A 26842-nucleotide genomic window follows, 5' to 3' on the forward strand; every position below is an offset into this window, starting at 1 on the left:
GCACAGTAATTCTCTTGATTTGATCTTTATCCATAAGTTGTATTTTACTACGAGACTCTTTCACTGGCTGGAAAGAATGAAAATGGGAAACAGTTTCTAACCCGGCACATTTTAGGCTCTGTATATTTCCTCTAGATTCCACATGCAAACTGAGAAGTTCTTTCCTAATTTTCTTTCTTTCTCCCCACACCTTATCATACGCAGCTAAAAAGGCCAGTTGATATTTTCTTTGGTGATTGAAACTGGAAATCTCCTAAACCATGTTTATAAATTCATTAGGTATGTTTTCTGTCTTCTAAGTTACTACAGGTAACTTATGCCAATTTTGTCCTTTATTCTGCCACTGAGTAATACAATGGACCATTCTCCAGACTCCAGTAGTGATTTCCTCTTTGTTCTTTTAGCCTGTGCTAATAGTCTCTTCACTGCCTTTCCAGCTTCTGTTCACTAACCGGTCCGAGTCCATGTATGGGTTCTTTCTTGTTAGGCTGTCGGTTTCTGTGTTAGTTATCTCTAGTGACATAACAAGACCCCAAAACTGAGTGGCTTAAAACAACGGATTTATTATTTGTCACAATTCTGTGGGTTGTCTGAGCAGTTCCTCTCCTAGATTGCTATGGCTCACTCATGTGGCTGGTGGAAGGTTGGCTGGGCCAGAAAGTCCAAGATGGCGTCCTTCACATTGGTGCTGGCTGTTGGCTAAGGTGTCTCAGTTCCCTTCTCATGCCCTTTCAGCCTCCAGGAGGTTAGACCATCTTCCTTGCATATCGTTCTCAGGGGAGTGCTCTAAGAGAGAGAAAGCCAGAAGTGACAAGCTCTCTTGAGGCCTAGGTTCCAAAACTTTCGTATCACTTCTGCCACCTTCTGTTAATCAACTCACAAGGCCAGTCCACATTCAAGGGGATGGAGGCATAGACTCCACCTCTGGTTTGAAGATGTTGCAAAATCACATTCTACACTGGGATGGAAAGGATCTTTGGCCACAAGGAGCAATGTGTCTCTTATTTCTGTGTACCTAGCACTTCTGAAGCAGGGGAGCTCCTCATTTATCTGAGGGCAGGAACTGGTGTCCTGAATAAAGAACCTTTGGGAAGAGCCAGATTCAAATATATGGACAGTGCCTCAGAGAAGCCCAGCATCCAAACTGGGGGGAAAAGTAAGAGGAATGGAGGCTAGTGAGCCTGAGGTGTAAGGAGAGGGAGCTGCAGTTTCACGGGCAGCCTTTGCCCTCCTTTACCTGCCTAAGAGGCTAGAGTGCAAAGGAAAATTGGGAGATACATCTAGGAATCGAGACTGGCCGTTGGACTGGAGCTTCTCTAGCACAGTATTCCTGGGAAACCCCAACATAATTGGGCAGATGGCACCCCGAGATACTTTGTGTTTGGCTAAGAAGGGTCATGAAGAAGGGTCTCAGCTGCTTCAGCCAATCAGTACTCACACAGTATAGACCTTGAGAGGTGGGCATCCCACTAGGAGCCCAGAGATGGGAAATGTGGGCCACTTCTTTTTCTCCTTCATCCTGTCTCATAGAAATAGACGATGTTAGAGCTTGAGGGTCGTTAGAAAGCATCTAGTACAGCCTTCTCAACACAAGTCAGGAAACTGAGGCCATGGAAGAGGAGTTTGCCCAAGGTCTCTTAGTAAGTGATTTCTTTCTTCTCTCACGTAGTAATTCTTCCTCTCTTGTTTACAGAGTGTGTAGAGCATCATGGCTAAGTGCATGAGCTTTAGAACCAAATAAACTAGGTTCACATTTAGACCCTACCACTTACTAGCTATATAATCTTGATCAAGTTACTTAACCTCTTGAAGCATCCATTTCTTTATTTGTAAAAATAATAATAATAATGATAGATGATAATACTGCCTGTCTTAGAAATTTGTGAACATTGATGAGATAACCCATGAAAAGATTTAAACACAGTGCCTAAAGCACTCTATAAATATGAGCTGTTATTATAATTAACCTCATTATTATTTCAAATAAAAGGTAGGGAAGGAAGGAGACATAATATTTAGGAAGATCACTGAGCGGAGGCTGGGTTTAGAGGGCCTAACTAAGACACAGTAGCAGAAGGGTGAAGAGTAGAGGATGGTCTGGAGAGTAGAATTGAGAGGACTTGACAGCAGATGGCCTGTGGGAGGTGGTAAGATAAAGTTGTCTTTGAGTCAGTGTGGTTTTCAGGAGAGTCTAGTGGAGGAGAAACTCACTGTTTTAAGGGCCATCCCTGGTGTTATCTTATTTCTCACCATATGGGCTGCCGAGCTAGTGGGTATGACTGGTGGGAGTACGTGGGCCCTTACATTCGGCACGTGTACAATGGGTAAGGCAGAAATGTCAGTTACCACCTATATGCCAAAGACTCCCTGACCTCTTCTCCTTGTTCCGATTGACTTATGTCTTCACTTGGATGTCTCAAAGGCGTCGCAAACCCAACCTATCCAAGACAGGACAGATGAAAATTTTATGCAAACCTGCTCTGTGTACTGGTTAACGATATACTCATCCATCTGTACGTTCAGTCCAGGAGTAATCCTTATCTCCTTTTCCTTTACCACCCATGCCCCATCTGTCACCAGGTCTTATCTCATTTACTTCCTAAATATCTTTCAAACCCATTTTCTCTCTCTCATCTACCACCATATATTCTGCCTGGCATCTTCTTACCTTCATCTCTAACTTGGACTATTATAGTAGCTTCCTAACTGGTTTTACTTATCTGCTCTGGCTCCCCTAATCCATTTTCCTCTCTGTGAACAGATTGGTCTCTTCAAAAATGAAACCTCATCATATCTCTACCCCCGCCTTAAAGCCCTGGAATTAACCACTTCTCCAGTGAATCCTGGTTCCCTTTGTTGAAGAATGGTATTAGAAATCAAGATCTGGGGGGTGCCTTGGTGGTTCAGTGGGTTAAGCAGCTGACTTCAGCTCTGGTCATGATCTCATGGCCTGTGAGTTTGAGCCCCACGTGGGGCTCTGCTGACAGCTCAGAACTTGGAGCCTGCTTCTGATTCTGTGTCTCCCTCTCTCTCTGCCCCTCCCCCGCTTGCCTCTGTCTCTCTCTCTCTCTCTAAAAAACAAATACACATTAAAAAAAATCTTTTTAAAGAAATCAAGATCTGAGTGGTAGGTAGGCATATTACTACTGGAGTACCATTGCTCCTAAGCCCTTTCAGCAGACAGAGCTAAAAATTGTTTACATTTGTTTCTGCATCTAGCTGTGTGTATGTGTATTACACACACACACACACACACACACACACACACACACACACACACACACTCCATGAGTTCATATTTATGATACCTCCAATTCTATTCAACACCACAGAGTTTATTCTTTTCTATTTGAAGTGCTCCCTCCAGTAGTGAAAGATCAGCTCCCTTCATCTATGATATATACGTTTATTTGTTCAATCCTAGTATACAGCACAGCAGTTTCAGAATTGCTAACCCATATCCCTGCAAGAGACAAGACTTACTACCTAGAGCACGGTATTTACAGACATTACTTTTTGTCCTTACAGTATTCAGCCAAAATCTGTTTTTGTGAAGTTACTTAGGTCAGTTTTCTTCTTCACCTTTTAGTGTGGTTATCTAGTTCATTTGTAAGATAGTTAGGTTTGTTTATTATTTATATTCCATTTTGAGTTCTTTTCCACATTCTAGTTGATTTTAATTGTTGGGCCTTTTTTTTTGTAGTTGAGTACTTTTTATTTAAACAGGAAATGATGTTTTTCCTAATTACAAAATTAGTTAATGTCCATTACAAAGCAATTTTTGAAAGATAAAAGAACAAAAAATAAATAAAAATCTTCCTTAATCTTAACAACTCTTATAACTTTGGTTCCATTCCATCTGCTACAACTTTCCTTTTTTTTTTTTTTTAATTTTTTTAATATGTATTCACTTTTCAGAGATGAAGAGAGACAGAGCATGAGCAGAGGAGGGGCAGAGAAAGAGGGAGACACTGAATCAGAAGCAGGATCCAGGATCTGAGCTGTCAGCACAGCGCTTGATGTGGGGCTCAAATGAAGGACTGTGAGATCATGACCTGAGCTGAAGTCAGTCACTTAACCAACTGAGCCACCCAGGCACCCCTAGAACTTAACTTTTTTTAATTCAGAAAACTGGGCATCCTGTTTTGAGATCTTCTTACATTGTCTCCTTATTTTCAACAAAAATGTTACTAGCTGCTTAGTATTATATCAGATTATGAATACAACATGACTTGTTTATTCATGTCTGTGTTGTAGGACATATAAGCTAAATAGACTTTCATATAAATTTTTGTGTACATCTCTAATTTTTATGGGTCTTTAAACATCCTGTCAAATTTCATTCCGGGAAGGTTGCAGAAGGTTGTCGTACCCTTTTTTTTTTCCCTATAATTTATTTATTTTTTATAATTTACATCCAAGTTAGTTAGCACATGGTGCAACAATGATTTCAGGAGTAGATTCCTTAAGCCCCTTACCCATTTAGCCCATCCCCCCTCCCACAACCCCTCCAGCAATCCTCTGTTCTGTATTTTAAGAGTCTCTTATGTTTTGTCCCCCTCCCGGTTTTTATATTATTTTTGCTTCCCTTCCTGTATGTTCATCTGTTTTGTCTCTTAAAGTCCTCATATGAGTGAAGTAATATGATATTTGTCTTTCTCTGACTGACCGATTTCACTTAGCATAATACACTCCAGTTCCACCCACGTAGTTGCAAATGGCAAGATTTCATTCTTTTTGATTGCCGAGTAATACTCCAGGGTGTGTGTGTGTGTGTGTGTGTGTGTGTGCGTGTGTGTGTGTGTGTGTGTGTGTATACATATATATATATATGTGTATATATATATATGTATACATATATGTATACATATATACATATATATACATGTATACATATATATACACACCACATCTTCTTTATCCATTCATCCATCAGTGGACATTTGGGCTCTTTCCATACTTTGGCTATTGTTGATAGTGCTGCTATAAACATAGGGGTGCATGTGTCCCTTCAAAACAGCATACCTATATCCCTTGAATAAATACCTAGTAGTACAATTGCTGGATCGTAGAGTAGTTCTGTTTTTAATTTTTTGAGGAAACTCCATACTGTTTTCCAGAGTGGCTACACCAGTTTGCATTCCCAAGTCATACCCTTTTAAAAGCAAAGAAACAACAACAACAAAAACAACCAAACTCTCTCCAAACATTTAGGCAAATAATGATTTTATTGAATCCTAGTTAGCAGGATAGAATTTTGTCATATTTTCATTGGCTTTGTGTATTTATTTTCTGGACTGTTCACAGATGTCCTCTGTCAATTTTTATATTGGTTTTTCATTTTCTTAATATTCCTTTTTTTTTTAATGTTTATTTATTTTTGAGACAGAGAGAGACAGAGCGTGAGCAGGGGAGGGGCAGAGAGAGAGGGAGACAGAATCCAAAGCAGGCTCCAGGCTCTGAGCTGTCAGCACAGAGCCCAGTGCGGGGCTCGAACTCACAAACTGCGAGATCATGAGCTGTGCCAAAGTCGGATGCTTAACCGACTGAGCCACCCAGGAGCCCCAATTTTCTTAATATTTCTAAAAGTTTGTTACATAATAAAAATAGTAACGTTTGTCTATCATAGATAGTGAATGTCTTTTTTTATTTTACCTTTTAATTCTGTTTAATTTTTTCTTTTGAGATTTTTCTTCTTGTGATTTTATGCTAAGAAAGGATTTTCCCATGGGGCTCCTGGGTGGCTCAGTCAGTTAAGTGTCTGACTTTGGGTTGGGTCATGATCTCGTGGTTGGCGAGTTCGAGCCCCACATCGGGCTCTGTGCTGGAGCCTGGAGCCTTCTTCGGATTCTGTGTCTCCCTCTCTCTCTGCCCCTCCCTTTCTCACACACTGTCTCTCTCTCTCCCTCGAAATAAAGAAACATTAAAAAAGAAAAAAAAGAAAAGAAAAGGTTTTTCCAACTTCAAGATCTAACAAACACAGCAATTTTTATTATCTCAAATTTAATTTTTTATATAGGGATGGAATCTAATGACTTCTTTTTAGATAATAGGCAGTTGTTCTAGCCATATACATGGAATAATCTTCATGGAGTAATAGCCATATACATGGAGCTGCAAAATTGGCAGCGGGCTTTGTGAATAACGGCTTCAGGAGGGGTACAGCATCCCTCTCTGGGTCCACACCCACAAATTAAAAATGCTATCAAGGGTGCATGGGTGGCTCAGTCGGTTGAGCGTCCGACTTAGGCTCAGGTCATGATCTCACGGTTTGTGAGTTCGAGCCCCGCGTCGGGCTCTGCGCTGACAGCTCGGAGCCTGGAGCCTGCTTCAGATTCTATGTCTCCCTCTCTCTCTGACCCTTCCCCACTTGTTCTCTCTCTCCTCTCTCTCAAAAATAAATAAACATTTTAAAAAATTTAATACTATGTTTATTATATACTTTTACAAATGGGTATATTTTTAGCTTTGTCTTTTTTCTCACTAATCTATCTATATTAATACCCAAATCACATTATTTTATTACTAGTTAATAGTATCTAATATCATCTGTCTCCATTATTTTTCCTTTTTTTAATGAGGTGTGGTTGACATACAATGTTACATTAGTTTCAGGGTTACAACCCAGTGATTGGACAGTTCTGTACCTTATGCAATGCTGGTCACAAGGGTAGCTACCATCTGTCACCATACAACCCTATTATAATATTATTGACTATATTTCCTCTGCTGTACTTTTCATCCTGTGACTTATCCATTTTAGAACTGGAAGTTTGTACCTCGTAATTTTTTTCCTTTTAATAGAGTTTACTTTTTAGGGGCACCTGGGTGGCTCAGTCGCTTAAGCGTCTGACTCTTGATTTCAGCTCAGGTCATGATCTCATAGTTCATGAGATCGAGTCCCACATCGGACTCTGTGCTGACAGTATGGAGCCTACTTGGAATTCTCTCTCTACCTTTCTCTCTGCCCCTCCCCTGCTTGCTCTCTGTCTCTGTCTCTCAAAATAAATAAATAAGCTTAAAAACTAAAATAAATAAAATAACTAAAAATGTTTTTAAAAAATAGAGTTTACTTTTTAGAGCGGTTTTAGGTTACAGCAAAATTGAAACAGAAAGGCCATACACTCCTGGCCCCCAACACATGCATACTCCCCCACTATCAACATCCTATAGCAGAGTGGTACATTTGTTAAAAGCGATAAACCTACATTGATCCATTCTTATCGCATGAAGCCCACAAATTACATCAGACGTCATGCCTGGTGTAGGCTTTGACAAATGTATAATGTATCCACCATTAATTACAGTGTCATACAGAAGAGTTTCACTGCCTGTGTTAGTCAGGATTCTCCAGAAAAACAGAACCAATAGGATATATATAAAAGAGGAGGTTTGTTATAGAAATTGGCTCGCTTGATTATGGAGGCTGAAAAGTCCCACGATCTGCTACCTCCAAAGTGGAGAACCAGGAAAGCGGGCGGTATGATTCAGTGAATCTGAAAGCTTGAGAACCAGGGGAGCAGATGGTGTGAGGCCGAGTCCCCAGGCTTGAGAATCAAGGGGATGAGGGGGCTGATGGTAGAAGTCCCGATGCAAGTCCGAAAGCTGGAAAACCAGGAACTCCTGTGTCTAAGGGCAGGTGACGCTGTCCCAGCTCAAGCAAAGAGAGCAGATTTCCCCTTCCTCCAACTTCCTGTTCTATTAAGGCCCTCGGTAGACTAGATGTTGCCCACCTGCATTGGTGGGGGCACTCTCCTTTACTCAGTCTGCAAATTCAAATGCTAATTTCTTTTGGAGACACGCTCACAGACACATGCAGAAATAATGTTTTCCCAGCTGTCTGGATGTCCCTTATCCCAGTCAAGTTCACACACAGAATTAACTATCACACTGCCCTATGATTCCCCGGTGCCCTGCCTAAGTATCCTTCCCTCCCTTGAGTCCTTGGCAACCACTGATCCATTTACTATCTCCATAGTTTTGCCTGTTTCCAAAAGTCATTTAGTTGGGATCACACAATAGGTAGTCTTTTCAGATTGGCTTCTTTTTCGCCTACTAATATGCACTAGTGATATTCGTGTAAGGGAAGTAATATTTCACTTGGGAATATCCTCCATGGCTTGATAGCTCATTCCTGTTTAGCACTTATTTCCTTTCCATTCATTTCTGTTAAGTGCTAAATAATATTCCATTGTCTGAATGTATCACAGTTTAACCATCTATTCAGCTACTGAAGTACATCTTGGTTGCTTCCAAGTTTTGTAAATTATGAATAAAGCTACCCTCAACATCCACGTGCAGGTTTTTTGGGTGGACATAAGTTTTAAATTCATTTGGGTAAATGACAGAGCACAATTACGTGATTGTATGGTAAGAATGGTTGTGTATGGAACCGCCACACTATTTCCAAAGTGGTTGCACCATTTTGCATTCCCACCAGCAATGAGTGAAGAGTTCCTGTTGTTCTACAGCCTCTTCAGCATTTGGTGTTTTCTGTGTTTTTGGGTTTTCAACCATTCTAATAGGTGTGTAGTGGCATCTACATTGTTAATTAATTGGGGCTTTTTTTGGTGTATGTGAACCATTATAATGGTTCTAAAAGTCAGAGCTGTACAAAAAGATATGAACAGAGAAGCATTGCTCTCCCCCAGGCCCACTACCCAGTTCCCATTTCCCTCTTCTTTCTATCCCTTTCCTGACCCATCCCAGTTAGTACCCAATCTCTTCAGTTTCTGGTTTATCCTTTCTATATCAGATACAAAGGGGCGCCTGGGTGGCTCCGTTGGTTAAGCATCTGACTTCTGCTCAGATTATGATCTCAGGGCTCATGAGTTCGAGCCCCACATGGGGCTCTGTGCTGACAGCTCAGAGCCTGAAGCCTGCTTCGGATCCTGTGTCTCCCTCTCTTTCTGCCCCTCCTCCACTTGTGTTCTGTCTCTCTCTTTCTCTCAAAAATAAATATTTAAACATTTAAAAAAACACAAATGAGGAGATACAAGGATATTTTCTTATATCCCCTTTTGTCTTACATGAAGAGTAGCTAGTTTGGATACTTTTTTGCACTGCAAAATAGTTATTTGAAAGTCTGTTTCTGAAAACACATTATCTGGATACCCTGTGTGTCCATTTTTATTGTCTTGTCTTCTTATCTGCCTGCATATCTTTGTTTGAGTGGTAGACATTTAATATAAAGAACTATAGAAATAACTTGAGACCTAAGACGATATTAATTCCTCCAGAAAGGATTTGCATTGGCTCCCAGCAGGCATTTAGGAGTGTGAACAATCCAAGATCACCTTAATCCAGTTTCCAGAATGAACAACCCGAGATCACCTTAACCCAGTCTCCAGAACTGAGATGATGCAAAGCTGCACTCAGTCGCTGCAAGGGTCAATTTACCACGCATTCCCCTTTTCTCCTAAAATAGAGCCCTCCAGGGTTCCAGTCCAAAAGAATGCTTCTTGCAAGGTTCTGGACTCCCAAGTGTTGTCCTCTAGACCTTGAGGAAATGATTCCCCTAGGAACATATGGCCCAGATGCCTCTGTTGGCTACCTGCTTCTCCTGTGTCTTGGCCCCCTATTTTTCCTGACTTGTTAGCCTCTTGATGTCTTCAGACAGGTGGTTTGTAATATTTTGTTAGGCTTTTCTATTGTCCTCAGTGGTGAGTATGCCTCAATTCTGCCATTATAGAAGTTCCGGCATTCCTTTTTACATTGAGTCTAAAATGTTTCATTTTAGATGTTGTATTTATTGATTTTTCAAATAGGTGTGTTCTTTCCTCTTATTTTTAAATTCTTCTGTGTGTTTAATCAGTTCATGTGTGTGTGTGTGTGTGTGTGTGTGTGTGCACACTATTCTATTAGCTAAGTTCTTGCCAGTCTAATAATGCTATTGTGTCTGTTAACTCATTTATGGTAGATTGTTTCCTCATGCATTTTATAATTTCAGATTATGAAGTCATTTTCAGAAGGACCCCTCTGTGTGGCCTGAGTTGAGGGAATGCCATGTTAAAGCAATATTGTGTTTGCTTCTACAAAGCATCTTGCACCACCATCTAGGTTCTTATATGAATTTTTCCTATGGGTTAAGAATAAATGAAAATGAAACCACGTGAGGCAGAGAACTTGGGTTTTGAATTTTCAAAGGAGACTCTTTCCCCCATCCAGAACCCAGGCGAAGACAACCTTGCTTGTTGTTCCCCAGTGCTGGCAGTTAGATTTTTTTTTTTTAATCTGGACTATCATTTCCCAAAGGATTTACCCCCTCAGGAGTCCTGGCTTCATGCAGGGTCATGGTTCTAGCTAACTATCTGCCTGCAAGCCCTCATTTTCTGTCCTTGTCAGGATGTGCACAGCCAGATATTTAATAAGACCAACTGTTGCCCACTCCACCGCTACTATCTGCCCAGACGGCTGCTGGATCAGCTCACACGCTTAACACCCAGATTTTCAGTTTTCTCTTTATTTTTGGCCTCCCAAGGATTTCCTTTATTTTCTTGAAGGCACCATGGTGCTTGTAAGAGAGTGTTTATTGTACTTTAGTCAGCATTTGTAGGTTCTTTTTTTTTTTTAATTTTTTTTAACGTTTATTTATTTTTGAGACAGAGAGAGACAAAGCATGAATGGGGAGGGGCAGAGAGAGAGGGAGACACAGAATCGGAAGCAGGCTCCAGGCTCCGAGCCGTCAGCCCAGAGCCCGACGTGGGGCTCAAACTCACAGACCGCGAGATCGTGACCTGAGCTGAAGTCGGACGCTCAACCGACTGAGTCACCCAGGCGTCCCAGCATTTGTAGGTTCTTGTAATGGGAAGGATTTCAGGTTATCTAACATTCCATTGCTAGAAATAGAAGTTGAACGTTTTTTTTCTGATTAGAGTCACTACTATCATGGTGAAGCTATCGGACGAGTGTGAGTATTTTATGTGAAGAAATGGGCAGAATTGCCCTACTATGTAAGTTTGGGACAATAAGTATTCTTTCCTTTTTTCCTTATCTCCCCAAGAATCATCCAGAGAACACTCTAAAGGCCGATCTGCCTGTGTCCACTTCAGCCCCAGTAAAGGCAAGGATGGAAACAGGCATCCGGGAGTCTCCTCTGTTGAGAAGTCCGGAGGTGAGACAGTTGGTGAGCGGCGGTGTGACAAGGGGAAAGGCTTCTTGAAGCAGCCCTCCTGTATCAGGGCGGCTGGGCCTGATGAGGAAGGAGAGGACCCCGGTTGGGCAGCTGCAAGCCTTCCACAGCAGGATGGCCACCGGAAGCCCGGCAGGCGGCAGGACCCAGCACCCAAGGCCAGGTGTGCTTCCCAAAAAAGGCGCATTCAAGAGCTCAGAGGAGGAAGGGGCTCCCCGGCTGGTTCTAGCCGGCCTGGCAGTGCCAAGGGGGAGGTGGTCCACGCTGGGCAGCATCCTCTCCACCATCGGACACCAAGAAACAAAGTGACACAGGACAAGCTCGCAGGAGGGATCTACTCAGATTTGCCACAGAGCACAGAGGTGTTGAGGTCGGGAGTCAGGAAGCTGGGAACATCTGCCCTGTCTGAGGACACCCAGCTATCCAAGGAGACTGATCCAGCACCTGGTCCCCTCTCTGGGCAGAGTGTCAATATTGACCTTCTCCCCGTAGAACTGCGGCTGCAGATAATCCAGAGAGAAAGGAGCAGGAAAGAGCTGTTTCGCAAGAAGAACAAGGCGGCCGCGGTCATCCAGCGGGCCTGGAGAAGGTAGGACGATGGGGGTGCCACGAGTCTCTGATTCTGTGGTTGTCCTGATGCTCCTAACATGACACGCCCTGTGCTCAAGTGGCATTTTCTAGTGAATTCCACGTGCTGGCACAAGGCCAATCTTACTGAACCCGCCCATAAAATTCACTACGTGTAGGTCCTAGTTATTTACATTGGATGAGCTATTTGGAAGATGTTTTTGCCAAGAAAGGTAGGAAGCACCCAGGATAGCCTGGAGTCCAGGAAAAAAGCCTCAGTGTGTAACCAGGAAGCCTGAGTTTCGGGTTTCTGACAAGTTATCTGACCTCGGGCAAATCACGTGGCCTCCCTGACCCTCAGTTTCCTCACCTGTAAAATAGGATTTAGTAATCGCTGCACCCATCCTGTTTATATGGCAGGCTGCTGAGTGAGATAGTGTGCACTTCGTAATTTCTAAAGTACTACCCGTGGAAGATATTTTATTTTTCTTTTTATGTTTTTACTACCCACAAATCAGTCACACCCCAAGTACCTAAGCCAGGGTGCGGTTGAGGGGCTGAGTATTAAACATATTGCAACAACCTGTGAGAGCACCTGCCAAGCTCGGAATGTTGGGTAGGTGCTAGGAGTCGTGGTGGAGGCTCCCTGAAATACGGAGACAGATCTCTCCAGGCAGGAATCTCTGGAGGACTGGAGGAGTCCTTTGCGACCAGTTTTTCACATATTTCATAGTCTCCTCCATCTATCTGCAGGCCCCACTAGGACCTAAATCTACATTAGGCCTTAGTAATGACCAGCGTCTGGGGGAGGGCTGGAGCCACTGCCCACAGCTGGGGGTCAGGTGGCCTCCATCGCCAGAGAGGAAGGTTGACGGAACAAAGCAAGCAAATCCCTGCGAGCACAGGTGTGCCGCATGTCAACACCCTTGTCAGTAGATAAAAGGGCAGAGAGACCCTAACGTTGGCAGAGAAAGAGGAGAGAGCGGGAGAGGTTCTTGTGAGATCCAGGGAGAGGCCTCAGGGACTGTGGTGCCAAGGACTGCCTGGCCGGAAGCCGGGCGATCTGCTCCATGCTGGCACGGCCTTTGCTACAGTGGGTCCTCGTGTCCGTTCAAGCTGCTGGTCTTATAAAGTCACCTCCTGCCTGAACCCCTTTGCTCTCCCAGCCATCCCAGGAAGCCATCACGATAGGGATCAGTGTTCCCATTTTTTCAGGCAAGCAAATGGTCTCAGGGAACATGACTTGTCCTGGGGATACAGATCAGGCACTTGAAGCTCGGACTCAAGGGCCTTTCCCATATGTTCTCAGTAAAGGCAGTGTTTGCAGTGGTCAAGATAACGGCAGCGGAGGCCGGCCTCCGGCTCCTCACCTTAGAACAGGCTGGGGGAAAAGGGCTGCCTGGATGGTGCTCCCGCTCGTCAAGGTAATGTTGTTACAGGGGGATGTTTTATTACTGTCATTAATACTAGTACTTGGCATTATTAGGCACTTGTGCCAGATGCTGTTCTAAGTAGTTTTATGTGTGTTAACTGTTTTGTTTTTTTTTAATATGGAACGCTTCATGAATTTGTGTGTCATCCTTGTGCGGGGGCCACGCTAATCTTCTCTGTGTCGTTCCAATTTTAGTATATGTGCTGCCGAAGCGAGCACTGTGTTAACGGATTTAATCCTTCCCAATAACCGTGTGAGGCACTGTTCTTATCCCCCATTTCACAGATGAGGAAACTGAAGCACAGAGAACTTAATCAACCCACCAAGGTTGCAGAGCTAATAAGTGCTGTACTGGCTTGAAGCAGAGATAGTCTGACTCTGAAGCCATAGATGGGGATGGTCCTTGCTCTCCCTCCTTGGGGAGTTCTGCCAGGATGTGCACTGGCTACCGTCCCAGAGGAACTTTTTAAGTATTTCAGCTGAAACTTGGGATCGAAACAAGGCAACAAGGTGTACCATATCAGGCCCCACAGCTGCTCCCTAGCTGAAATGCCTTCCAGTCAAGCTGTTTCTTTGACTCCTTTGAAGAGTCAGAAGCTGACAGGTCCTGTCCGTAAGTGTGCATAGCAGCAAATGAGCCTTCAGTCATCCCCCCAGGAACAGTGGGCTCATAGTCTGTAGGCCCATCTGGGGAGGCAATTACACAGGTCCTCTGGCTGCACCATTGTACAATTCTGAGATGGGACTTTGACTCCCAAAGGGATTGTGGGATGCTGCGCATTGTGGGAAGTCGCATGTCTGGTGACAGTAGAAACAGTCCCATTGATTCTGTTATACGGCCTGTGCATCTTCTGTTTTAAGTACGGGAGCTCACAGCATTGTCCTGGAGCAGGGTATGGTGTCTGACACGAAACCTAAGGAGCAACGAGGGGTGGGGTAGAGCACAGGGCTTGGCACACGCGTGCTCCACAAATGCAGACTATCGTAGGAGACATGTTGAGGACGGAGATGGGCAGACTGGGAAACGGGCAGGGGTAGGGCGAGCAGCGTGAAGCTTGGGCCCTGAGGCGGTGAGTGAGGCTTAGTCTTAACGTGTGAATCTTATTACCAATCAAGACTTTATTTTCAATGTTGAAACTGGATACTGGATGACCTAAGTGAGGCTGGAGAGTTGCTGTGGCTGAGAGCAGTTGTTGTGTTAAACACTTCCGTCTTCATCTAAACGTTTGTAAACTACCTTCCTATCAGCTCTTCTCTAGCATGTTGTGAGGTCAGTAAGCAAGGCCGGGCTGGACCATAAGGAGAGCCGTGAACCCTGGGCTGATAGGGATGACTGGGCATCTTAGGACTCTCAACAAACCCGAAGTGCTATTTTCCTTGAAAATAGAAGAACAGAGGCTGTTACTCTAACCCCTGGCACCATCCTGTCATCTGGACAGAGACTCAAAAGTCTGCATTCCGCTATCGATTAGGTGGAAACTGTACACAGTGAAAGCCAACACCTGGGCTTCCCAGTGAGTTTTCTGCCTACGAACCAAAGAAGCCGAACTATGGAGCAGTATTGCCCCGTGATCTCCAGCTTTTCTCCGTAGTTGGCTTTTTGGAAGTGTGATCTATAGTCTAGTAGAGAGGTGCCTGGTTTGGCATGCTACAGGAAAAAGAAGAGTCATGCAGTTTGAGTGAAATCGGCCTTTAGGGCAAGAGAGAAGTACCTAGTACCTGCGCCTAGTACCACAAAGACTTGTCAGCAGACTTCAGGAAGACGTCATTTCCCATTTGGTGTATGGTAAAATCAGGCATGGGGCCTGTTGCTTTCTGCAGCACCTTATAAGCTCACTAGTAACTCATCAGCTACCAACCCGATAATGAACAGTAATGCAGGTTTCCTTGAGAGGCTCCAAAACAGCTGTGTTCAGTAAGTTTTAGAGTGCATGTGGGATAGAGCCCATCAACCCAATGTTAGATGTAAAGACAGCCATCATCCCCATGTCCCATACCTTTCTCCCACTCCAGGCCCCACCCTGCAACAGAATGAACCTAGTAAAATACAGCTCTTACTTTTGCCATCCTTTTTAAAACCCTTTGCCGATGCCCACTAAGTACATAGTACAGATCAAAGTCCTTAGCAGTATTTGGCTGTTAGACCAGACGGCACCGAGTTTGAATGTTGGTCTCTCCTGGCTCTAGCTGTGAGACCTTCTGCAAGTTACTCAGCCTCTTTCCCCACCAGTTTCATTGAGCTGTAACTGACCTACAGCCTTGTATAAGTATAAGGTGTACAGCATAATGACTTGGCTTACATATATGATTCATATGAAAAGATTACCACAATAAGTTTAGTTAACATCCATTATCTCAGGGAGATACTTAAATTGGTTTTTTCTCCCCTTGTGATGAGAACTTTTAGGATTTACTCTCATCAACTTTCATATAGACCATAAAGCAGTGTTAACTATAGTTATCATGTTGTCCATTATATCCCCAGCACTTATTTATCTCATAACTGTAAGTGTGTATCTTTTGGATCATCTACACCTAGTTCCTCCTTCCCTCACCCCTTGCCTCTGGTAACCACAAATTTGATCTTTTAAGATTACACATAAGAGTAAAACCATACAGTATTTCTTTCTGACTTCACTTAGCATAATGCCCTCAAGGGCCATCCGTGTTGCCACAAATGGCAGCATTTCCTTCTTTTTATGGCTGAATAATATTCTATTGTATATATACACCACCATTCTTTATTGATTCACCCATGGGTGGACACTTCCATGTCTTGCCTATTGTAAATAATGCTAATGTGAACGTGGAGATGCAGGTATCTCAACAGTTTTTCATCTCCTTCTATATAAATCCCCAGAAGTGGAATTGCTGCATCATATGGTAGCTCTATTTTTAACTCTTTGAGGGAAATCCATACTGCTTTCCATAGTGGCCAAACCAATTTACTGTCCCGTCAACAGTGCACAAGACTCCCATTTTCTGCACACCCTCACCAACATTTGTTACCTCTTGTCTTTTGATAATTGCCATCCTAACAGACATGATGTGGTATATCATTGTGATTTTGATTTGTATTTCCTCTATTAGTAATGATGTTGAGCACCTTCTTGTGTACCTGTTGTCCATTCATGTATCTTCTTTGGAAAAATGTCTATTCAGGTCCTTTGCCCATTTTTATCAATGGATTCTTTGGGGGGTTTTGCTATTTAGTTGTAGGAGTTCCTTATATATTTTAGATAATAACCTCTTATCAGATACATGAGTTGTAAATATTTTTCCTCTTCCATAGTTGTCTTTTAATTTTGTTGATTATTTTGCTGTGCTGAATCTTTTTACTTTGTAGCTCTGCTTGTTTGTGTGTGCTTTCAGTGTCCTATCCAAAACAAACAAACAAACAAAAACAAAACAAATCTGGCAACGTATCTGTCAAGGAGCTTTTTTCCTGGGTTTTCTTTTAGGAATTTCTGGTCTTACATTTAAGGCTTTTTAATCCATATCAAGTCTATTTTTGTGAGTGGTGTAAGATAGGGGTCTAGTTTCATTCTTTTACGTGTGAATATCCAGTTTTTCCAGCACCATCTATAAAACAAATGGTCTTTCCTCCATGGAGTGTGCTTGGCTCCCTTGTCAAATATAATTGACCATATACGCACGGGTTAATTTCTGGGATTTTAGTTCTCTTCCATTGGTCTATGCATCTATTTTTATGCTGGTACCATACTGTTTTGATTACTATGAGTTTATAATAAAGCTTGAAATCAGGAAGTATGATACTTCTCTGTTCTTCTTTCTCAGGATTGCTTTGGCTATTTGGGTACTTTTATGGTTCCATATAAATTTTATAATTGTTTTTCCTACTTCTATAAAAAATGCCACTCCAATCTTAATAGGAATTTCACTGAATCTATAGATGACTTTGGGTACTATGGATAATATTCCTGCAATCCGAGAAGACAGAATATCTTTCTATTTATTTGTGTCTTCAATTTATTTCATCAGTGTTTTGTAGTTTTCAGTAGAGATCTTTCACTTCTTCAGTTGAATTTATTCCTATCTTACTGTTTTTGGTGCTGTTGTAAATGGGGGTCATTTTATTAGTTTTGCAGATAATTTTTTTAGTGTATGGAAATGTCACTTATTTTTGTATGTTAACTTTGTATCCTACAACTCTACTGAATTTGTTTATTAGCTCTAACACTTTCTGGAGTCCTGAAGTTTTTCTATATGTAAAATCATCTGCAAATAGAGACAGAGTCACTTCTTCCTTTCTTTATGTGATGCCTTTTATTTCTTTTTCTTGCCTGACTGCTCTAGCTAGGACTTCCAGTACTGTGTTGAATGGGAGTTGTGAGTGGGCACCCTGGTCTTGTTCCTATTCTCAGAGGAAAAGTTCTCAACTTTTCACCACTGATGTTAACTGTGGACTTGTCATGTTGCCGTTATTATGTAGAGGTACATTTCTTATATACCTAATTTGTTAAATTTTTACCATGAACAGATGTCAAATTTTGTAAAAATGCTTTTTCTGCTTCTATTGTGATAATCGTATGATTTTATTAACGTGACGTAGAACATTGACTATATATTTTGTTTCTTCTTGATTCAGTCTTACAGGTTTCTAATAACTTCCATTACTTCTAGGTTGTCCAGTTTGTCATATAGCATCTTAATGGTTGTTCCAGTTCATAGTAGTATCTTATGGTCCTTTGCCTTTCTATTGGGGATCAGTTGTAATGTCTCCTTTTTTAATCATAATTTTGATTTGGATCATCTCTCTTTTTGCCTTGGTTAGTCTAGCTAAAGTTTTGTCAATTTTGTTTCTTTTTTTTTAATTTTTTTTTCAACGTTTATTTATTTTTGGGACAGAGAGAGACAGAGCATGAACGGGGGAGGGGCAGAGAGAGAGGGAGACACAGAATCGGAAACAGGCTCCAGGCTCTGAGCCATCAGCCCAGAGCCTCACGCGGGGCTCGAACTCACAGACCGTGAGATCGTGACCTGGCTGAAGTCAGCCGCTTAACCGACTGTGCCACCCAGGCGCCCCAATTTTGTTTCTTTTCAAAGAACCAAGTCTTAGTTTTGTTAATCTTCTGTTGTTTTCCTGCTCTTATTTCTGCTCTAATCTTTATTATTTCCTTCCTTCTGCTAACTTTGGACTTAGTTTGTTCTTTTCCTACTTTCTTAAAGAGTAGGTTATCAGATCTTTCTTGATTCTTAATGTAGGCATTTATTACTCTGAACTTCCCTCTTAAAACTGTTGTTGCTGCATTCTGTAAGTTTTGGTGTGTTGTATTTCATTTTGGTCTCAAGATACTTTGTTTTCCTTTTATTCATTCTTTGATCCATTGGTTGCTCAGGAAAAATGTTAACTTCCATTTATTTGTGAATTTCCCAGTTTTCCTAGAATTGATTTCTAGTTTCATGCCATTGTAGTTATGGTTACTTTTATTACCTTTTTTAACATTTTTTTAAGTTTATTTTGAGAGAGGTTGAGAGATCACAAGCGGGGGAGGGTCAGAGAGAGGGAGAAAGAGAATCCCAAGGAGGATCCATGTTGTTAGCACAGAGCTGGATGCAGGCCTCTATCTCACAAACCATGAGATCATAACCTGAGCTGAAATCAAGAGTCAGACACTTAACCGACTAAGCCACCCAGGTGCCCCTTAAGTTTTTAAACTTTTAAAAGTACATAATGCATAACCATTATCATATTACAAATTCTAATTTTGACTATATGTTTACTATTACCAGTGAGTTTTAGGCTACCTTAAGTATTTATGATGTTAACTAGCATCCTTTTACTTTCAAAGAATTCCCGTTAGCATTTCTTACAAGGAAGGTCTAGTAAGATTATGAGCTACTTCGGTTTTAGTTTGTTTTTTCTCTTTCATTTCTAAAGGACAGTTTTGCCAACTATAGAATTCTTGACAGTTTTTTCCTTTAATATTTTGAATATATCATCCTATTCTCTCCTGACCTGAAAATTTTTTGTTGAGAAGTGCATTCATAGTTATATATAATTTTCTTTTGCTTATTTCAACATTAGACTCATGACAATATAGTGTGTCTCAATATAGTGTGTCTCAGCTTCATGGATCTCAATGTCCATTTCTCTCTCCAAGTTTGAGAAACTTTCAGCTATTACTGCCCTAAATATATTTTCTGTCCCATTCTTTTTCTCTTCTCAAATTCCCATAATGCAATTCATTTTAGCATGTCCTATATGTCCCATATACCTTCTTCACTTTTTCATTCTTTTCTCCTTCGCTCCTCTGACTACATAATTTTAAATGCCCTGTTTTCTAGGTCACAGATTCTTTCTTCTACATGGTCGAGTCTGATTTTCAAGTTCTCTATTGAATTCTTCAGTTCAGACGTTGTATTTTTCAGCTCTAGGATTTCTTTTTCTGCACCACACCCCCCCCCCCATTTTTCTTTGTTGAATTTCTTTTTGTTCATGCATTATTTTGCTAATTTTATTTAGTTGTCTGTGCATTCTTGTAATTCACTAAACTTTTTTAAAGAATTCTGAATTGTTTGTAGAACAGTTTACAGATCTCCATGTCCTTTTTTAAAAATTTTAATGTTGTCTTTTTGAGAGAGAGCACACGTGCGTGCACAGGTGGGGGAGGGGCAGAGTGGGAGGGAGACACAGAATATGAAGCAGGCTCCAGGCTCTGCACTGTCGGCACACAGCCTGGTATGCGGCTCGAACTCACGAACCACGAGATCATGACCTCAGCCAAAGTCAGATGTTTAACCAAGTGAGCCACCCAGGTGCCCCTCGCAGATCTCTATTTTAGTCAGTTACCAGAACTGTATTAGTTTCCTTTGGCATGGTCATGTCTACCTGATTCTTTTGTGATTCCTAATTTCTGATGCTGCTATCTCAACATTTGAAGAAGTGGTCTACTCTTCCATACTTCATAGGTTTGCTTCAACCAAGAGTTCTTCACCAGGCAGCTCAGTTTGGGTTTCTGGACATGTCTACTAGTAACATTCTTGGACAGATGAAGGTTGCTTTTAAGGCAGTCTGTTTTTGGGCAGGGCAAGCTCTGAGGTTGGGGTGGGGCAAGGGGTGGGGTGTGCTGCTAGCTGGGAATAGTTGAATAGGACTGCTGAGTTGGTTCTCTGCCCAAGCAAGGCTTTAGGATGGGCTCTGCAGGTGCCTGGGTTTTCTAGTCAGGCTTACTAGTAGGTGGGGCTATGAAGTCACTTCCCTGAACTGACAGAGCAGCAGGACAGGCCATAGGGCCTGCACAGGTTGTTTAGGGACTCAAGTCAGACAAGATTGTGCATGGAGTTTCCTGGCCAGGTGGGGCCACCAGTTTTGCAGTGCAGACAGGGATAGTACCAGGTTGTGCTTTCTCTTCAAGTGCCACTATAACAAGGTCTTTGGATGGGCTACACAGCTTCCTGTGTGATCTGGCTAGGTTTCCTGGTCAGATGGGCTGAAGGCTCTATTCAGCAATGGCTAGGGCTATGAATCACTTTCCCTGTTCATGGAGAGCATGAGAACCAGCTCCAAGGCCTAAAGTTTTGTGGCTGACTCAAGCTGACCTGCACCCCAAGGTCCCTGGCTATACAGGGCCACGGTTTTTGCTTTGCAGATAACCAGCTCTACCTGCTATACCTCTCCAGGTGGTCTGTCCAGGCTTTGGTCAGGCAGGGCCAGGAGCAACACTCATGTGTGGGCCAGGTTATGCCTCAGCTCCCCTGCCTGAGTTGAAGCAGACCAGACTTCCAGCGGTGACAAGGCTCTTTAAGAACCACTCAGGCACCCTGCTGAGTTCCCTGGTCAGACCGCACCTCTGTTTTGGCTCTGCAGATGAGCAAAATTAAAGATTGGGACTACTACTTGGACACTGCAGGTAGGAACTTGGTCTGCAAAGACCCACATACTGGTTGTTGCAAGCCCCTACCTTCCCCATCACAGGCTCCCAGTGGCCAAGTCCCACAGATTCCCTGGCAATCCCCATGGGATGAGACCAGAGTGGGGGCTCCCAAGAAGTGACCTACAATGCTGGGGGTGCTGGATTCCACCCTGGGTTCCTTTTTCCCATTTGAGGAACCATAGGCTAAAGTCATCTTGGTGTGGTGTTACACCAGCCTTATGGAGGGGCAGTGCAGTCTGCATGTAGCTGTTCCTCATATCCCATTGTAGTCTGTCTTGGCCCCTGTGGTGCAAGGGGCTGCAGCCTCTCTCCCATGTTCTAGGACTTTCTCAGTGGTGTCTTATCCGTGAATAGTTGTTAGTTGTTGTTTTGGTAAAGGGAATAAGGAACAACCTGTGTTGTCATCCTGGTGTGATGTGCCATCTGCTCAGCCCTGTCTACTTGATGGATTTTCACCTTAATTGTGAGGAATGTGCCTGACATGTAACAGGCTCTGAACAAATGTTGGCTCCTTCCAGTGTAGCCTAGCCTTCCATCCTTCTTCACAAAATACACAATGCTTCGTACTCCTCTCATTACTTTCCTGGCACAAATGTCCATATCTCCACTTACGCCAGTTCTGCCTAGAGTACCCTTCTCTGCCCAGTAAGCTCCTATGCATCCTTTAAAGCCCAGCACAAGTATCAGCCTTATAAAGCCTTACCAGACCACCAGGAATTATCAGTCTCACATGATCTCATGCAATCTAGCTCCTCGGTTTTACATAGTACTTCTCATTTATTTACACATTAGCCCAACCCACCCTGAGGGCAGACTCATCTTGATTCCTAGTTCAGGACTGTTTGATTTTAAAAAATAATGATTTTTTTTTTTCAACATTAAACCTACTGCCACTGTAAATTAGGAATGGGAGCTTAAATGAATCTCCCAGTTCAGCAAACTATACCTATAGCTTCTAGGAACCCTAAGGAAACTTTCTTTTCTCAGTACTGTGATCTTAAAGTCTCTCCTCTCTTCTGACCTCACCAGCTACCAGCTTAGGAAGCACCTGTCCCACCTTCTGCACATGAAGCAGCTTGGAACCAGAGATGTGGACAGATGGAACCGAGAGTGCCTGGCATTGCTGCTCCAAGTTTGGAGGAAAGAACTGGAACTAACCCCCCCAAAGACCACTGCAGTAAGCAGGACCACGAAGAGTCCATCCAAGGGCAGCTCAGGCACAAAGTCCACCAGACACTTAGTACTCAAGCAAATCTACGGTAAATGTCCTTCTGGGCACGTTGTAGTTGACAACAAGCACCCCTAGAGTGTTGCATCAGAATCTGAAATGGGATTTAATTACACTGGGCAAACCTCCATTCAGATAGGAACTTTACTTCCAAGAACCAAGAGAATTTTCAACACACATTTAATGCCTCCCCTCCAGCAATTCTAGCTAAGAACTGGTTTGATGATGCATTCTGGCATCTCAATCAAGAGGTCTTCTGCTGGCCTTCATTACCCTTTAAACCCCTCCAGACCACTGCTTGGGTCCTCCCCTTATATTACCCATTTGGAGGGCTCCAGAAGCAGGAACACCTTGCCTGCCTCACTTTGACCTTCCTTATGCTAAAATAGTACAGGGCTGCCCATCTGTGGGAATGCCCCAGACCCACGCACAATAGTAAATACTTGCTCAGCAGATGAATTGCTTTAAATTCGAACATTTTCAGCTCTGGAAAGAACCCATTCAAATAAACTCAGCAGAGAAGAGACCTAGATAGCTCCCCAAAAGAAAAAAGTTGAGCCAAGGCACTTGAGAAATAGATCTGCAGCCCAGGCAGCAAAAGCTCAGGACTTTACTCTGGGCCTACATGGTATTTCCACACCATACCTAATTTCTCTTGGCAGATATCAACAAGCTCAAGCCTTTACCTCAAAAAGGAACTTAGAACTTGGTGAGGCCACAGCTAACCTTGGTCAGAGAGGAATAGTCACTGTTGGTTGATTTCAGGTTGTTCTCAAGAAGGGAAAGTTCCTCATCCCACAAGATCTTCCAAAGCCCATCCTGTGCTGCGTCTCAATTCAGGTAAGGTAGCCACTGCACTGGCAAAGCAGATTGGGAAGACAATGTGGGGAAGCATTTGCCTTTTTTGTTTCATCCTCAAAGATGGAAGACATGAGGACAGAGATTGCTAGGGATTTCCAATGGTCATTTCCTTTGAGGTGTACATGTTTTTCATTCCCCTTTCGTGGAATTATTACTGCAATCAACATGCCTAACAGGCAAGTTATTTTCACAACCGCAAGTTATTGTAAACGTTACCTCCAGTAAAGACAATAAATGGTACTTTTACATACTTGTTCACATGAAGGGGGGGAAATGAAAATACTGTCATTCTTCAAAGTAATACCTTGGGAATTCTTGTTCTGTATTGATTTCACATTAAGATTCTTCATCTCCTTCCCAAACTTGAGAGGTTCCTTATCCACAAATTCTGGCCTTTGCCTTTCACGGCCCCATGAAGGGGACATGTAATATTTAATAACACGTCCTGCTCAGGCTTCACCGTGCACAATTTCACTCATGCTCAGGGAACTTTCTTTTCAGCCACAAGACAAGAGTATTTTACTCTGGGCCCCCTTCATTCACACCAGCATTAAATCTGGGTGATAAGTTCAGTGCTGTCAGCAGTTAATGCCAGATCCAGTGTTGTTCATGGGTGGCTATGGCAACACTCTCCCCCCACCCCACCCTTGCTGATCCAGTCATCCTGCAGGAATAGAGTGCAGCTGGAAGGTGAACAATGACTGTCAGCGTGAACTTTAACATTCATTTAGTTTTTGATTGGGTGGTGGGGGGGGCAGAACCTGGAGGTAGGGGACAGTGTAATTACTGCCCAATCTTTAATATGGGTTGGGCAACTCATGTAATATAGGCAGGCTGATCAGGGAGTAGCGGATAGGGTAGTTACAACCGTGGGCCTTAATTCCTTTGAAACTTTCCATGTTAAAAAAAAAAAAGCTTTTGTTCTACTTGAATTGAAAATTAGTTTCAAAAACAATGGTCAGACAGAACTACCAGAAAAGTAGCATTTAAATAAAACATTTTTTTTACTTAGTCCTGGATTTTTCTCTTGAGACCATCAGAAATCATAAAAATGAGGTGTTTAGAAATACAAAAGGTTTTTAGTCAAAGGGTTCACAGTTAAGGGACGAATAAACAAACTCAAATATACTTAGTGGTTTTTTGGGATTTCACATGAACAAGTAGCTTGTTTGTCCTACACATGTAATTCTAAGTGGCTTGAAAACAGACAAGGTCTTAAGAGAATCTTTTCCTAACCCTAACTGGGGGAACAAACACAAGGTTTTGTTAAGTCTACACATGTACATTAAGGCACTGTCCAGTGAGCTGATTATCGGAACTGCTAATTAGTGTAGCTGGAGCCCATATATGTTTCATACAGAAAGCATCTATAGATAGTTTCCATGGAAATGGGCATCTGTGATTCCACATTGCAGAAATTTCTGTGTGTCAGTTGTGCCCAACTGAACCAAAAAGAGAACATTAATTTTGGTCTTCTCCATGAATAAAAATGTTAGTTCATTTTTTTGCTTTGAGAATTCCATGGGGTTAAGGATCTTCTGATTTGCTCACTGTCCTATTCACTTTTAGGAAATTATTTGGCACACCGTAGGTGCTCAAATACTTAAGCAAGGATTGTTGCTCCCAACTTCCAGCATAGGAGAGGCTTTAGTAGTGCCTTTACCTCTTTAAAGAGGAAGCAGAAAGTGAGCTGGATATAGCAAAGTATATAGCCTCCTTGGCCTGTGTTTCTCTACATGCATTTGGGAGACTCCACAATCCCTGTTTTCTCTAGTCCTTCAACAGCAACCCCCGTATACCACCCACAAAATAGCAGCATAGTATTGGTCAGAGAGCATATACATAGAACTTATATATGTATATAAATATATAACCTCCAGGGAGCACCTGGGTGGCTCAGTCAGTTAAGCATCTGACTCTGGATTTCGGCTCAGGTCATGATCTCATGGTAGTGAGATCAAGCCCTGTGTTAAGCTCTGTGATGAGCATGGAAGCCTGCTTGAGATTTATTCATTCTCTACCCCCCCCCCCCCCACCACTCCCTTCTGCCTCTCCCCCTTGCTTGGGCTCACACTCCTAAATTTGGGAGCCCTTCTTTTTAAATATAAAAGAACTACCTTTAAAAAGCCCATTCCAATGAATGGAATAACCATGGCTCAAGTGATTACTACTAATGATAACCCCTTTGTATGAATGCAGAATATTCCTGCCCATCTACAGATGGGTATACAGATAACTCAAGACTTGATACAGTAAAGGCAGCCAGAAACAGAATTCAGTATCAGTAGTTCACTTTAAATAACCATAATAAAACCAGGAGAGAAAAAGAAAGACGTGTTTGTAACTTTCTGAAACTACTCACCTTTCATGTTTGCTCCTTTGCTCCACAGAGAGAGGAAAAACAGAACAATTTGGCCTCAGGAAGAGGGTTGAATACATCACTGTTTTCCAACTGTGACATCTTAAAAGTTTTCATCTTATAAGTAACTTCAAAGTCATAAAAAGGCCTAAAAATACCCATTTCAAGGTTGATATGCCTATCAGTCTGTCATCCTTGAAGATAGTAAATTTTCAAATGAAACGGTTTTCTAGAATGTACTATATAGCCTAGTGTGTGGTACATGGCAAGTTGAGAAATACATGTGTATATGTGTTTGTGTTATGTATGACCTACATAAAGAAAGCTATACCAGTTATTCTAGACAGACTGAAGACCTAGGTCCCAGTCCCATCTCAAGTACCTGGCCTCTCCCAGTCAAGGTTCTTCAAGAGCTGTCAGGTATCAGGGCACCTGGGTGGAAGTGTCCAACTTCGGCTCAGGTCACTGCCTCATGGTTCATGAGTCCAAGCTCTGAGTCTCTGCACTGATAGTGCAGAGCCTCCTTGGGATTCTCTCTCTTCCTCTCTCTGCACCTTCCCCACTTGTGCTTTCGCTCTCAATCTTTAAAAATGTCCTATATCTTGGAGGATGATGTAAAATGCAAGGTTGGTAAGTCACCTGTCTCTACAACAAACTGGCTGTCACCTTCCTAGCTCCCTGGATAGTCCGTATCTAAACCCTTTACCTCACCAGCAATGAACTTTTCAGTATTAAAAATAACAAATATCTCTCTGGTATTTGCTTTTAACAGTGAGCAACTTGCAGTGTATACACCTCCTTGAGAATAGTGGAAGATCAAAGAATTTTTCTTATAACCTGCAATCAGCTACTCAATCAAAAACCAAAACAAAGCTTCGACCACCTGTGGAGGAAGACCGTGTCCGGGGGAACTGGAATAGCTAGTGCAGAGTTCTAATTCTCTGCTGATTAACTTTTCCATCTTGAGAAAACTTTAATATTCATGCCTCAAGCCTTATTAGCCTGAAAACATGGTAACAACTGAATGACAATGTCAGGATGTTTTCTTTCTGCTCTTATACAGCACTGTTAGCCTGTGCTACAACCACCACAGTAGACTATACCCGTGCAAACTTCCTAGCTGTCTGCCCTCACTTCAGTCAGTATAGCTATAAAGTAGAACACATAATTAACAGTAACATCTAAGCCAAACTAAGAACATGAGCACTAACATGAGATTTCTGCCAGCCAGCTGATGCAAGCCTGGTTTTTTGGCTCCAGGGAAGAACCTACATGAGAGGGGGAAGAGCCTGTCCTATAGCAGCCATTTTTATCAGTTGGACCAGACCATTCATGCATAACCTACCAATTCACTTGTATTTTCTGC

General features: G+C 42.5%; 1 protein-coding gene and 1 non-coding gene across 13 annotated transcripts in view; one reads left to right on the plus strand and one right to left on the minus strand.

Moving 5' to 3' along the window:
• The window catches only part of INVS (inversin), a 156328-nt gene extending 129827 nt beyond the window's left edge, over positions 1-26501 (plus strand). For 8 of the 12 annotated variants that reach the window (XM_003995663.6, XM_006939316.4, XM_006939317.5 and 5 more), the window contains 4 exons: positions 11003-11720; positions 22058-22287; positions 23022-23096; positions 26249-26501. In XM_003995663.6, the coding sequence (XP_003995712.2) occupies positions 11003-11720; positions 22058-22287; positions 23022-23096; positions 26249-26400 (1175 nt within the window). In that variant the 3' untranslated portion in view covers positions 26401-26501. Of the gene's footprint in view, positions 1-11002; positions 11721-20774; positions 21005-22057; positions 22288-22918; positions 23097-26248 lie in introns of those variants that run through there. The other 4 variants (XM_006939320.4, XM_045043038.1, XR_006588710.1 and 1 more) reach the window with 4 other exon arrangements.
• LOC111557696 lies at positions 13243-13349 on the minus strand. Its single transcript, XR_002737924.1, has one exon. It is a non-coding gene; the product is annotated as a U6 spliceosomal RNA (small nuclear RNA).
• Positions 26502-26842: the final 341 nt, after the last annotated feature.

Source organism: Felis catus, chromosome D4 (assembly GCF_018350175.1).
Source record: "Felis catus isolate Fca126 chromosome D4, F.catus_Fca126_mat1.0, whole genome shotgun sequence".
Lineage (NCBI taxonomy): Eukaryota > Metazoa > Chordata > Mammalia > Carnivora > Felidae > Felis > Felis catus.